The following is a 15,920-nucleotide window of genomic DNA, read 5'->3' on the forward strand; positions in this document are numbered from 1 at the left end:
AGACATACAGGGAGGGTGTTGCACCTGCTGCCCCCTTGCCTACCCTTTTTGAAGAAGAGATGAAACGTTACCAGAATGAGACAACACTACGAGCCGACTAGGATCCACTCTTGTGGTGGAAAACAATGCACTGAAGTATCCAAACATTGCTCAGATAGAGGCAGAAGTTTGTCATACCTGGCACTTCAGTGAGGTCAGAACGTTTTCATCCGAGTGTGACGTTCATATTGTGTCAGCAATAAGCATCTTATTTTTTGTGGGGTTTTGTTGTTGTTTTTTTTAAATAATAATAATAATTATAATAATCTAATATTATTCGAACTCTGCTAAATTAATTCAAAAATATTCGAACTCAAATTCATGGTGCTTTTGACAGTCCTGTCATATGCACATGACGGTAGGAGGGGACGGCGGTGCGTGAATGGATTTACCCCTCCCACTTTGGTAGTTTTATTGATATTTCTTATCCTGTGCGAATTGGCCATGAATATTACTGACGTCCTGTGGTAAAGTGACATTACCCCACGTGCCCATGTAAAACTAATCCCGTCCGAATAGTGCTTAAGTTTCATTTTGCTTTCAGCCGAGCCTGAAGCCAAATTGTCTCTTTGAATACTTTGTAAGAAATAAACACTCTCAGGCTTTAACTGTTGTTGCTGGTTCTTGAAACTGGGAAGACGGGAGTGTCCATTTTCGTGTTGCCTCAGGGCCGGGGGTAAACAGAAGGAAGTAGAGTAACTAGTTGATCATAAGTTCTCCCTGTGTCAGCGTGGTTTTCCTCCAGGAACTCTGGCTTCCTCTCACAGTCCAAAGACATTCAGGTTAATTGGTGACTCTAAACTGCCTGTAGGTATGAATGGTCATCTTTCTCTATGTGTCAGCCCTGCAATAGTCTGGGGACCTGTCCAGGTTGTACCCTGCCCCCTGCTCAATGTCAGCTGGGATAGGCTCCAGCCCCCCCATGCCCCCCACGCCCCCCAACAGGATAAGCAGTTGAAAAAAGAATGAATGTTAAAACATGTTTAAAAATCAGCATACAGAAAAAATTCAGGAATTGTGAAAGCAACTTCACCTATATATTTATCTCATTTAAATAACATTTTGATATGTTTTTTCTGTAATTGTTTTTTAGTTATTACTTTTACTTCATCATGTCCATTCCCCCTCCAACCCTTCCAATGGGGATGATGATGTTTCCCAAGCATGTCCTTACATGTAAGTGAACCAGAACCACACAGGTCACACCCGTTGGGACAGGATGCAGCGGCTCATTGCATGATTCTGCTTTTGAGGGTTTTCTTTTCATATTTCGGGGGATTTTATGAAGTTGTATTTAATGACCAGCCCCTTCAGGATGTTGCAATGTTGTGACTGCAACAATTATTGCAAATTTAGCCAATTCCTGTGAATTCAACAGGTAAAAACTCATTTCATTGTAGAGTTGCATGTGCTGTAATGATTCCCTCAGCCCATCTTAGCTCTTCTCTTTCCCACTCTCCATCTCTCTGTTTATCATGACACTACTGCTGAAGGAGTGTGAACTCCGTGCCTATGACAGACTCACACACACAGTGACAGAGCTAAATGTTGACATCACACAGCTAACGTTACCCATCAATGGATTAACAGAGTTGAGGCATTTGGTGCAACACATTTTCACTCTGACTTCATTACATATCAACGTTTGGTCATGGACTTTCCACGTCTAAATAAGAAGTATCCATTTTCAGTCAAGCAACAAATATTTGCATGTTTCAACGAATCCTTTTGCTTACAGAAATCTCTGCCCTGGAGGTGTCCAGTGAACTTGTACAACCCAGTTCATGGCTTCACTGAAAGCTTTTCTATTTGCTTTTTTCCCTAAGTCTATAAGTAAAACAAGTCCAGGACTGCAGCACTAAAACACAAAAGAGACATAAACAGTCATTTCTTTGCATTTAATATTCATATTTAATGTATAATTTTGTTTTAAAAATTAATCTTGTTGGCCTGTTTTTGTTTTTAAATAGATTGCATTCAGATAAATGAGTGAATATGGGTGCAGAGCAGAGTGACTAAGTACTTATTTAGGCTCATCATATGCTGAGGTGTGTGTTAAAAATATCTGAAAACTGACACCACCAGTAGACATCCTTGTTTGATTAGTTTGCAACACTGTTGTTTTGAAAAACTAGACATGCATGCATATAATTCACAGGGAAGAGCTGTACGTTAAGTTGAGCCAATCAGAAACAAGAAACTCAGACTGTCAGGTTTAACCTTTTAAAACACTGGACGAGTTATGAAAGTGGTTGAGCTGACGCAAACAAGATGAAAAAGGTGACGACAGCCGGGCTAATTTTTATCTCTTTTTCACTTCTTTACGGTAAGAAAGAAAGAATTTACATTATCTACTAAATAAACGATACAAACAATACTGATGTGTTAAATACTGGAGGAAACCTATTCCCATGGTAATGCTATGAGACACTTTAAGCTAATACAAAGCAAATAGACTACATGATATTGGGGTTTTAAAGTTGCCTTGAAATTTACACATACATTGTATGTATGACTGGATATGTGTTTTATAAAAGTTTGTGGCACATTGATGAATACTGTCAGAAGATGTTTATGAACTGTATGTGAAAAAACAGCAAAAAACAATCTAAAGTTTTGAGAATCTAAGCAAAATCTTAAACCAAATTCTTACCAAAAAGACTGAAAACCTGTGGCACATGTTTTATTTTAACCGAATAAAGAGCTTTCCACTAACCAGTAAGTTACTGTAGCAAGTAAAGCTGAGAGAAGTAGAACATATGTCAAGAGTAAGAGTCAACAGCCACGCAAACACCTTGTGATGCTGTACAAAGGTGCTTTAAGCAAAATAGTAATGTTAGCAAGCTAACATGCTCACGATGACAATGCTAGCATGCTGATGTACACCAGGTTTACCACCATAGTTTACTATGTTAGTATGCTAATACTCACCAAGCAGTACTTAACACAAAGTGCTGTTGATGTTACTTATTTAGAGGTATTTACACAATCAAACAGTTTCATATTTTCATAAGTTTTTAGTCTTTACTCGTGTAGACAGTGACGATCAGTGACGTGAATATTGACATTAATAACTGCGTTATCTCCAGCACCAAACAAGAAGCAAAAAACAGGTAGACAGTAAATGTGGAGGGGACTCTGGGGAGATACAAGAACAAGTCTCAGCTCTCTTGGACGGTGAAAAGGGAGGGGAAACTGGTGGAACTGTGGCGTGAACAAGAGTCTGTGTTCATTTCAGCACGTATCTAATCCACTAACTTGTACTTAGTGGAAAATCTTCATTTTTGAAACGGTTTGCTTCAGAGCTCATGGTAAAGAGTGCAAGCAACAAAGTGATTGTTTGGACAGATGTGTGGATGTAAGTGTTTAAAATGGATCACATAATTTCATGTGGCTGGTATGAAGCATTTTGTTAAACAGTTCATGAAGTCTTAGCAAGACTTCTGCTTTTGAGCAAATACAAATAAATAAAAAATACTTTTATTTGGGCTTTGTATGTATGAATTTAGATTTTGTCTTTCTCTTTTTCAACGCAGGTTTTGTTGCATCATTGAACTGCACGAGCCCAACTCCTAAGGCCTTGTTTGATGCATTCGAGACTGAATTATTTCCTAGAAAACTACTTCGACCTGTAGGAAACTTTACAGATGTCCTGAACGTATCCATCGAACTGACTATAGTGGGAATTTTAGGAGTGGTGAGTCCATGATCTGCAAAAAAAATCTATTCATGACAGCACATACAGATGCATATTTTTTTAACAGAGTATTCTGTGAGTGAATTTTAATGATCATAAATAATTGTATGTGTCTCATCCCTAGAATGAAAAAGACCAAAACTTGAAAATATTCATATGGCAAGTCCTGGTAAGTGTTCAGAGCACTGACAAAAACATGAATGAATTCAGAATGTTGTCTAAAACCCTTTCTTAAACAAAAGCACACACTTAATACGAATGTAGTCAATTTTTTGAAGACTGTAAAAAAAAATTGATATCAAGTGGTATTTGCAGAACAAGAGTGTCGTGACACTTTTTGCTTCAGCATTCACTCAGTGGTTGTTTGTGCCATGTATATCGACAAGCTATTTATATTTGTCTGCAGCAAAACAGTCACTCAAACATCTACAACATAATCCCAGAATATATAAATTAATGTCAAATACAAAAATTCCCCTTGTTATAATCAACCAAGCAGCAACCTCCAGGAGCCAACGCTTAAGTGCTAAAAACTGCAGTTCCTCAACTGGCCATTAGAGGCTGGCTCCAGAAGCCATTCAATCCCCATAGACCCCAATGTTAAAATCCCCAACATAACAGCAGAAAAAAAATATGTTCACAGCCTGGTACAAAAGGCCTTTATAGTTAATGACATCTGTATGTGTGGCAATTTTGATATAATCATAGACTGTAAAAATATGACTCACATGGTTACATTTTATGTAAGAAGTATTTCACTGCTGGAAAGATGTTTTTCATAAAACTCACCTTTCTTTGCAGCGGAAAAACGCAAATGCAAAAAGTTACACATAATTACAGGTGTGGCCACTTTGCGTGACAGACTGTCCGTGATGCATCACCGCAATCTATGCATCAGGTCCAACCCCTCCCTCACAGCTCCACCCCATTGTCCAAATATGGTCACTCCTGGTCTCAAAACTCAGAGAAAGATCGTGATGGCTGAAATACCGAACACAGTGCCTCCAAACAGGAGTCCACAAACCCACTGGTGACGTCAAAGTGGCTATGTCCATCATTCATATACAGTCTATGTAATCAACCTTGATACTGATGTGAGTTGTAACACTAGCTATGTATTAACAGTGATTAAACAGGCTTAAAGACCCAGACAGAAGGGGCCTAATGCCACTAGGATAACGTGGTATCAGTGGCTCAAAACTACTTCAAAGAGCAACAAAGGAACACGAAAAATCTGGCAACTGACTGTGGAAAAGCAGCTGGTATAACCACTGACAGGGATGATGAGAGACATTGGAAACACGTGAGCAGCCCACACGTAGAAAAGTCTGAGGGCATCTGGTGGATGGAGGGGGAATGGCAAGTCTAGACAGTCTCAAGGAAATGTATGAGCCTGAGGGAAGTGAGAAATAACTGGAGACCAGGACCAAGGGCCGGACTGAGTAAAATGGAAACAGCTGAAACAGACATTGTACAGGGGTACAGTTGTAACCCTCTTGAAAAACACTAAATAACTCTCCATCCCAAGCTTTTGTGACATGGCTTTGAAGCTGGCATGAATATGATGCATCGAATTGTGAGTCAGGCTGTGGTCCTTGGCTGGAATTTTGGTTGTTTGCATTACATCTGGAAAAGACTCTGGAAGTCCCATTTTCACTGCAGCTCCATATACAAAAGAGAAATAAGCTAATTCAGGCTTTGGCTACACAGGAAATATTTTTTGGTGGGATCTATATATTGTTAACTGTGGTCTTTTTGTGAGATTTGTTGAAAATAAGAAAAATACAGAATATCACAAAATTTAAAGGTGGATTTAGTAGCATCTAGCGGTGAAGATTAGAGATTGCAATCAGCTGAAACTGCGTCAACGAAGAGCCTACATTGTACCCTACGATGTAGCCTAACTTTTTTAGCTTTTATTTACTTTAATTTTACAGATGAGGAACAATAAATTGTAAAGACAATAAAGCCTCTAAAAAACATAACATTTTAAGACTTGTGTGTGATTTATCCTACAGTAACTTCATAATCTCTGCTATTCACAAGGCTAATTCATACAATGTAAAATGCCATAGGCTCATGCTAATAACGTTAGCATATTGTATTTGTTTGAAAAACGTGTTTAGTGCAAGACAGTTGTTTTGTCGGTGAACATTATGGGTTGTAATGGAGCCGAATTTTATAACATTACCTTTGTTAAATGTTGCTGCTGTCCCTGGCATCGTATGAGTATAGAACAAAAGTCTGCTAGCCGCTAAGCTAATTTATACAATGTAAAATGCCAAAGGGTTGTGCTAAAAACATTAGGCCCTATCTGGAGCCAGTGTTTGCTTTGTCTATTCTGGGCTACTGAAGAAACATGGCAGTGCAACATGGTGACATGGAGAATCGATGAATAATTATCCCCATGGTTTATATGATTGGTTGCACTGAGGGAACATCATTTAATTCCCATAGTCAACATTTTAACAGCAGTGTTTTAACAATACAAACAAAATAAAAACCTGGTTATACACTTATGAAATCATACTTGACACTACACACTGGGCCTTTAACCTTTAGATTAAAGTATACAAAGTGACACAGTTAAATAGTTGTTGTTCTCTTTAATTTAGGAGTGGGATATAGACGGACTGAGCTGGGATGAGAGGGAATGCGGAACTAAAAGAGTCTCTGTCCCTCGAGAAAAGCTTTGGGTCCCAGACATCGTCATCAACGAGTTGTAAGTTAAAATTATGTTTAGTAGCCTATCAACTTTTTCATCAATTACAAAACAAAAGGAAATACACCATCAATAGACCTTATCCCCTATCTGGCAACACTTCTGTACTCAGTTATAGCTGTTGTGTTGTTTTGGCCACACTTTATCTTATATACTTGTTTTGATCACATGCCCATGAATGTGAAATAATTATTAAAATAATAAATTATTGATGGTTTAATTAATCATTGATTATTTGTTACAGAACCCCTTGGAAAAGAGTCAGTTTAGTGGAACATGAAACCTATCTTTTAAAAGTATAAAGGTGCAATTAAGAGTTTTTTAATCTGTTCATTTCCAGCATGGACGAGGACAAATCTCCCAAAACGCCTTATGTCTACTTATACAACACAGGTCGTGTATTTGATGAAAAGCCGATCAGAGTGATCGCCACCTGTAAATTAGTAATCTACACTTTCCCCTTCGATGTCCAAAACTGCTCGCTGACCTTTGAACCATACCTGCACTTTGGTAAGCCTGCGTAAAATTAGAAAAATAACACCTGATCTCAAAACTGCAACTTCACCCCACATTAAGTTTCATCATAATTATGGTGAATACACTGAGTACAATTTAAGAGGTTAACTGATATTATTTTTGCAGAAATTATGCATTTTCAAACATTAAAACTACAAACACATAAGTGATATGAGATTAAGTCAAATTAAATACATTAATTTAAATATCTTTGGGGCACAAAATTCCATGACCTCAACTTTTATGTTGACAACTTCACTCTACTCAGGTGCATCACAAGTAACATTTCACACAGACTGGACATCTAATATGGACAAACTTTCCTACGATTTTCTTCCAGCTGAAGACATAGAGATGAATCAAAGACATTCAGCTGCAGAGATCCTGGAGGAGTCCAGAGCTGTGCTGCAGACCAGAGGAGAGTGGGAGCTTGTGGATATCAAACAAGCTCAAACAACCCTTGAAATTACAGAGGGAAGCTACTCTGAGCTCAAATTCTTTGTAAGTTATATATATTTTATTCAATGTTCACATGATGAATACAAGTGATTATCTGCTTAACGTTTCTTAAATCAGATGTGACACCTTGGAGAAACTGTGTGTAGAATTTATGTTGATTTTATTTAAGTGATTAATCTTTGAAATTATTTTGATGAAATTGTTGTTTGTATTAAAATGACGCAATCCCAGCCAAAATTTGTACAGTCCATGTGCTGTTTTCAGCCCCTGTCGTCTCAGTGTGGCAGGTCAGAGTGGTAGGTAGTGAACCAGGGTCTTTTTTATTCTACCCATACCAGTCTAAAAAACCTTTTTTTTTTTTTTTTTTTTAAATAAAATAATGCATCAAGGCTCTTAATCTGGATAAAAATATGTCAATGCTAAAAAACAATAAAATACAACAGTGTCAGTTATGACAAGTGTCATATTTGATTAGAAGCATCATGGACAGGATAATGGTGAAGGAATTTAACAAAAGCTAGGAAAAAAGATCGGTATTTTTAAAAAGTTTGAACAGGGGGGGTCACGTGATGACGGCCTAGGAGACAGACGGTTTTACGGGAGCTCCGCCAACACCCTTTATATTTTTTACATTCTCTCTTTACTACGTTGCCTTTTGTAGTGCCAGTGCAGTGGTATGACTCTTGAGCAATTCTGGTCAAAACAACATCAAACAATGCCAAGGGGAAAGAATAAGTCGCGACAGCCAACTGACGACACGGCTATGGAGCTAGCCCAACATGGCAGCGAGCATGAAGAAGATGGCGAGGAGGCAGAACTTGAACCCGGACTCGCTAAAGCGCTGGATTTGATGACCACTAAACTAATGGGGGCTATTAACGACAAACTCGACCCTTTGGCTAAAACAGTCCTCTCTCATACTGCTCAGCTGAAGAGGGCTAATGACCGCTTGGACGAAGCAGAGGCTAGGATGCTACAGCTTGAGATCGCTAACGAGCCGAAGGTAATCGTGTAGCAGCCCTGGAGAAAAAAGTCGAATCCCTCTTCGACCATATAGACGAACTGGAAAACAGAGGACGGCGGAAAAATATCCGCATCTTCAACCTGCCCGAGAATATGGAGGGGAGAAACGCTTTGGGTTTTTTCGAACACTGACTGCCGGACTTTCTTGACATGGATGCTAAGGGGGGGGCGAGTCAAGCTTGAACGGGCTCACCGCTCTCTAATGCCCAAGCCCGGGTCTGACCAGCGACCGCGCCCGGTCATCATTCGGTTCCACGCATTCCCGGACAAGCAGAGAGTGATGGCAGCAGGCGGGGATATTACTGTGGAGGGAAGGAAAATATCCTTCTACAATGACCTGTCGGCCGCAGTACTTCGTAAACGGAAAGAGTTTAATGAAGCCAAACAACATCTCAAAAAAATCGGTGCTGATTACTCCATGCTCTTCCCTGCAAAGTTACAAGTGTCGCTGAACGGCACCAAGAAAACCTTCCTCTCCCCGACAGAGGCTCTGACCTTCGCAACCAGTGCAGTTGCAGCACGGCAGGAATGACGGATTCTGCGACCATATGAGAGCTAAGTGTGGACACTCGGTCATGTGACTATACTCTTTTATGATACATCTTACATTCATGTGAATGACTATTCGTTATCATAATGTGTATGAGGTGTCTCTCTTGCTTAATCATACCCGAGTGTTCAAACAGTTAAAATCCAGCTGGTTTAAGAATAGATGACGATTCACATTTAAGGCTTAAAACTAAAAAAAAAAAAAAAAGTTGAAAACGTTTGTTTTTCATTTAATAATCGGGTGTTGCTGTGAGCCCCGGTCAACTGGGTTATGTCACTTGCTTTGTTTTTTTTCTGTTTACATGATGTGAGAAACATCTGGCCCTATTGGAGGTGTTACAGAACAGCAGTCCCCGGCAATCTGGGGAAGGACCCCCATTACCCATCCTCTTTTCTTTCAACATTTCCTTTTTCTTTTTTTTTTTCTTTTCTTTTTTTTTTTTCCTTTTCTTAACACGTACCGTTTCTTATTGTTATGGTTCTGTGTTACTTGTAGTTCATGCTCAGTACTGGTCTTTTACAGTTCAGTGTATCATATTGACTTATTTGGACAAACTACCTAAAAACATGCCCCTAAAAGCAGTGCAATATAATATAGGCTATACAACTGCATTTCTGGTCATCTGTATGGATATTCAATTCAGTTCATTATATTTGCCAATAGAATAATGCCACCATTTAAGTTAAAACTCTGTTCATGGAATATAAGGGGTTTGAGGGGTAATGTGAAGCGAAGAAAGGTTTACTCTTTATTAAAGAGGGAGGGAGTAGATGTGGATCTATTACAGGAGTCCCACTTAGAGGACAATGAGCATCTCAAACTTAAATACAGTTGGGTTGGTCAGGTGTACTTTTCCTCTTTTACCACCAGTAGCAGAGGGGTTGTTATATTGATACACAAAAATCTACCATTCCAATTAAAAAAGTGTATAAAGGACAAGTATGGAAGATTTGTGATTATAAATGGTGTCTTAAATGGTAAAGAAATTACTATTATGAATCTTTATTGCCCACCTAACTATTCTCCGGATTTACTAACTAAAGCATTTTCAGAATTTGCAGAAGTGTTTTCGCCATTGGCCTTGGTGGGAGGTGACTTTAATTGTCTACTTAATCCTCGACTTGATAGACACCCCCCACGAAATTCTTCCCTGTCAAACCAGGCTAGAGCCCTTCTATCGACTTGTGGGGAAATCAATCTGGTTGATACATGGCGAATATTACATCCATCTGATAGAGAATTCACCTTTTATTCCCCTCCTCACAAGTGCCATACACGGATTGATTATTTTTTTATACCCCAGACTGTGATGCAATGTGTGTCTTCCTGCTCAATAGGCAATATTGTAGTTAGCGATCATGCAATTCTGCTCCTAGAATTGTCTCTAGATATAGAATCTACGAAAAGTAAACGCTGGAGATTCGACACGCGTCTCCTGAAAGACGACAAATTCATCTCTTATCTGAAAAGTGAATTTAAGATATTTTTGTCTATTAATTCACAATCTACCAGCAACCCATCCTTACTGTGGGAAACTTCTAAAGCATACATTAGGGGTATAATTATTGCCTATTCAGCTTCGAAAAGGAAAAAACAATTAGAACAGCAACTAAAACTTGAAAAAGAACTGTCAGATATTAAAAGTACACTTTGCTTAACATCAGACCCATTACTGTTACAGAGGAAATGTGCCACACAGGCTGCTCTGGACACTTTACTAACCCAGCAGGCTAAGAGTGCTCTTCTCTTCTCAAAGCAAAGGTTATATGAGTATGGGGATAAGCCCAGTAAATATTTATCTCATTTGACTAAAATTAAAAGGGATCCTCAGGTGATTCATTCAATTTTAGATGGGAATGGCACCCGCCACTTTGATAACAAAAACATCAATAGCACTTTCAGGCAATTTTACGCCAAGTTGTATGAATCAGATCAACCACAGGGAGTTACAGATAGGATGGAATCATTTTTAGAGAGACTAACCTTTCCAACCATCTCTGATTCCCAAAACGTGAATTAAATGCTCCCATCTCCAGGGAAGAGGCCTTATTAGCACTTAAAGGTCTGCAGTCAGGCAAGACACCAGGGCCTGATGGCTTGAGCAGTGAATTTTATCGTGAATTTCAAGATGTGCTTATAGACCCCTTCTTGGAAATGTTAGAACATTCCTTCATCACTGATAGCCTCCCCAATTCGCTAAGAGAAGCCGATATCACCTTAATTTTAAAAAAAGGAAAGTCCCCTGAGGACTGCTCGGGATACAGGCCTATTGCTCTTCTGAATCAGGACATTAAAATATTATCCAAAATATTAGCATTACGTCTCGAGAAAGTCCTACCTTTTCTCATCAAAGAGGATCAAACAGGCTTTATCAAAGGTAGGAGTTCTAGTTACAATGTTAGGAGGCTTCTGCATATTATCAATATTTGTCAGACACAGGAAATTGATAGCACGGTCATTTCATTGGATGCAGAAAAGGCATTTGACCGTGTCAGTGGTCATATCTGTTTAATGTCTTAAATAAATTTAATTTGGGAGACAATTTTATCAAGTGGGTCAAATTATTATATAAAAATCCCATGGCCGCAGTCATCACCAATGGCTATAGATCTGACAACTTCCCACTTCATCGCTCAACACGTCAGGGCTGCCCTCTTAGCCCTGCCCTTTTCACTCTTGCTATAGAGCCTCTCACTGAAGCCATAAGGCAAGACCCTGAAATAATTGGCTTGAATGTAGGCGGGATCCAACATAAAATTTCTCTTTATGCGGATGACGTTTTGCTTTACGTGCTGCAACCTGAAACCTCTGTTTTACGTCTTTTTGATGTAATCACTCTGTTTGGATGTTTTTCAGGTTATAAAATTAATTTCTCAAAGTCTTTGGCTATGCCAATGGGAAACCTTAGAGACAGAACTAACACACTACCGTCATTCCCATTTAAATGGTCCACTACAGGTTTTGTTTACCTTGGCATTAATATTACACCTTTGTTTCACGTTTCATGTTTAAAGCTAACTTTAACCCCGTCCTAGACTCCATAAAGAAGGACCTGAACAGATGGGCTCCACTCCCCTTGTCACTGCTTGGTAGAGTTTCTATCATTAAAATGAATATTTTACCAAGATTGTTATATCCCCTACAGATGATCCCACTACTCTTATCAGGCAAGGTACTGAAGCTGCTTAATGGCTGGCTGAGTGACTTCATTTGGAACAAGAGAAAGCCAAGGCTAAAAGTAACAAAATTACAACTCCCTAGTTCGAAGGGTGGTCTAGATCTTCCCAACATCAGATGGTATCAACTAGCATCCCATCTAAGATTTATAGCAGAATGGGTCAAGGAGGATCCTACTTCTGTTTTGCTGAGCCCAGAAAAGTCACAGACCTCAGGCTCCTTGTTAGGCCTTTTGGCCTTCAAGGACTTAAAGTCAGCCAGGAGCCATTGCAAAAACAACCCTATAATATCTAACACATTAAAAGCATGGTTTATTACACAAAAGCTTGAAGGAAGATCTGGACTAACATCTCCATTGGCTCCAATTCAGGGCAATCCTAACTTCCTACCAGGCATAGTGGATGGTGGATATAGCACTTGGGCAACCCGAGGGATAAAGAGGATGCGTGATTTATTTCAGGGAGCATCCATGCTATCATTTGCACAACTTCAAGAAAAGTATAATCTCCCCAGACATGATTTTTTCAAATATCTGCAGATTCGGGACTTCATAAGCAAGGGAACTACTCTTAATACTGATACTACTACATCTGCAGTTGAACAATTACTCCTCCTTGGCCCAGCTAAAAAATGCATTACTCGCTATTACAATGTCTTAAGCCAGACTGATGTGATAAATGTACAAGATGTTATGCAGACATGGCAACATGAACTTGGTATAAATATTGATGGGGATAAATGGACTAAGATATGGACTCAAACAAAGAAAATATCAGTGTGTAACCGTGCCAGATTGTTGCAATTCAAGATTGTCCACCGTTTACAAATTTCTCCTAACAAAAGACATAAAATGAACTCTCAACTCTCACCTGCATGTTTAAAATGTAAAATCTCAGTTGGTACCTATACTCACTGTATTTGGTCCTGTCCTAAAATTCAAACATATTGGATGGATGTTTTGCAAGATCTGGAAAATATATTTGGTGTTGTGTTACACATGGACCCTCTTTCTTTAATCCTAGGTTACCCCAGTCAAGATTCTATTGTGGATGTTGACTCTACAAGACTGTATAATATCCTTACATATGCAGCAAGGAAGAACATCTTTTTGTCTTGGATAAGTGACAAACCCCCCACTAAATCAAACTGGCATAAGATAATTATGGAATGTTTTCCCCTTGAGTACCTGACCTGCTTGCTTCACTCGTCAGAAGGACAGTTTATGAATATTTGGACTCCATATCTTCGCTTTTCCAACTCCACAGTAGCTTCAGTACTCTCGAGTGCTGTCCTTGGCTAGCCTTTGGCTCCTTTCCTGCATATTATTACAGCCTGGCAATTTGAAACTTCTAGAATTGTGATCTGGGGTGCATTTTTATTTATATATTTATTTTATTTCATTTATTTAACTATTTTAAGCCTTTTCATTGTACTGGTCAGATGTGAGAAGTACATGTGTACAGGCTGTCTAGACCAATGTTGTACTGAGCGCTGTTGATGTTGTTGTATTATTGTTGTTATGTTAATATGTAAAAAACTCAATAAACATATTTGAGGGAAAAAAAAAAAAGTTTGAACAGTTGACTGAAGTGGACATTATTTGTGTGGATACTTTGACATAGTGTACACATGTAAACAGAGAACAAAGGAGGACCGATGATTGATCCTTGGGGAACACCAAAGGTCTGAGGGTGGTGGAGAAGTTTACTACTCCTGGCAAATGTGTAATTTCTTAATGGTAATTAGACCACTATTGTGAATGCTGACTAAAATTTTGAAGCTTTGTACTTGTTTTTATCCCAAGATCATTTTGAGACGTAGGCCAATCCTCTACGTGGTAAACCTCCTGATCCCCAGCTGCTTCCTCATCACATTGGACCTCTTCAGCTTCCTGCTGCCTCCCCACAGTGTGGATCGGTCCGCCTTCAAGATGACTCTCATCCTGGGTTACACCGTTTTCCTGCTCATCATGAATGACCTGCTGCCTGTCACTGGAAATACAACACCTCTAATAAGTGAGTGACACCTGTCATATGAGTAGATTCAAAATTTGTAGTAAATGTAAATATGTATGAAAAACGTCTCTTAACTTTTTAATCCTTTTGTTTTGTTTTGTTTGTTTTTTGCCGCAGACGTTTTATTCTCAATCAGTCTTGCTCTGATGGTGGCCAGCCTGTTGGAGACAGTGTTTATTACTAACATTCAGTTCAGCGCCAACAAGTACAGAAAGGTGCCTCACTGGATCAGTGTCCTTGTGCTACGATATCTAGCTGTTGTTGTTTGTCTCCCTCAAGAAAAGATGAGCAACCGCATCACAGTCTCCATTCACCAACCTGCTAGAGGTACAATTACCCTGTCATTATTATTTTTTGTATTACTTCTGTCACTATTACTGCTGCTATATGCTGCGATATTCAACCAGCTGTGTGTCATTGCAATGTGTGCAGATGAACCATGTTTGGCTTTGCCCCAGTGCTGCTGCCAGCATCCATGTTGTTCAGCCAAAGTTTTATTTTTGCTATTACATGTGTTCAGATTGCTGACATGTTTTCTTGTTACATGTTAAGATAAAGATCTATCATTTATATTTTGAGTATCAGAATTAGTAAGTACCTGTCTCACATACACATCACTCTTGATTTTTTTTATTATCCAGAAATAAGTCCCAGCATCATCTCTTTAAGAGATTCTCAGTGTGTCTCTGGTGATACACCTCATGAGAAACCTCCTCGGGATCCAGTCCTGGATGAACTGAGGAAACTGAGCAGAGATCTCGTGGCCATCCGCCTCCAGATAGACCAACACTTCCACGGGAGCAATACCTCGGCTGAATGGCAAATGATCGGATTAGTCATTGACCGTCTGCTGTTCGGCTTGTACATTGTCTTCATCACGGTCTGCTTTATCACCATTGTAGCTATCTGGATATTTAGTAACTTGCACATAACATGATATGCACTTACAAAGACCACGCCAATCAGGTAAAGATTTCAAATGATTTACTGCGTATGATGGATTATGGGTTCAGAGGAAAGCATGAAGGGGTGAGGATCGAGGGATTAGAGAATGAACAGATGAGGATAGAGGGATGAAGGGATTAGGGTCGAGGGTCGAATGGATGAGGGGTGAAGGGTTGAGTGATGTAGGGATGAGGGTCAAGGGCCAGATGGATGAAAGGTTAGGGATGACAGGGTAAGGATCAAGTGATATAGAGTGAGGAATGAAGGGATGAGGGTTGAGGGATGAAGGGATGGAAGACTGAGGGTTGAGGGATGAAGGCTGGATTTCTGGGTAGCAGGCAAGCGCTATGATGAATGTGTTGGGTCGAAAGGCAGGAACGCAGGAGAGGTCCCGGGAGTGAGACTGAGTTGGGGAGTTGTCTCTTTGTGAGCTTGGCTTCAGATAGAGCCCCCACTGGTTCCTGTATGCAGAAAGGAGCAGAGAAAAACATGTAAGAGGCGAGAAGGGATTGGGTGGGTGGGGTGTGAGAAATGTGTCGAAGAGAGATCGAATGCATCAGATATGCTATAGACTATTGGGAATGGGATGTGTTTGAGTCGTGGTCTTTGTTCCCGAACCTAGTTATAAAACTACATTAAATGGAAACATATTGTAGTCTTTCTTGGTTTTCTCAGTGGCTCTAGTAGAAAATTTAAAGTCTGACTTGTTTGATGCAGGAGAAACAAAGTAAAATCAGAAACAGGAGGAACTGGAGAATAGAACAGATCAAAACTCCC

General features: G+C 39.5%; 1 protein-coding gene across 1 annotated transcript; it reads left to right on the forward strand.

Annotated features, from left to right (window-relative positions):
* The first annotated feature begins 2,310 nt into the window (after nt 1–2,310).
* Nucleotides 2,311–15,234, forward strand: LOC125896038 (5-hydroxytryptamine receptor 3A-like). The gene is made up of 9 exons (XM_049588341.1): nt 2,311–2,365; nt 3,576–3,736; nt 3,861–3,905; nt 6,352–6,458; nt 6,799–6,968; nt 7,315–7,475; nt 13,988–14,198; nt 14,316–14,525; nt 14,840–15,234. The coding sequence occupies exons 1-9, from the start codon at nt 2,311–2,313 to the stop codon at nt 15,133–15,135; spliced, it is 1,416 nt and encodes a 471-aa protein (XP_049444298.1). The 3' UTR covers nt 15,136–15,234.
* Nucleotides 15,235–15,920: the final 686 nt, after the last annotated feature.

This window comes from Epinephelus fuscoguttatus, linkage group LG10, assembly GCF_011397635.1.
Source record: "Epinephelus fuscoguttatus linkage group LG10, E.fuscoguttatus.final_Chr_v1".
Classification (NCBI taxonomy): domain Eukaryota; kingdom Metazoa; phylum Chordata; class Actinopteri; order Perciformes; family Serranidae; genus Epinephelus; species Epinephelus fuscoguttatus.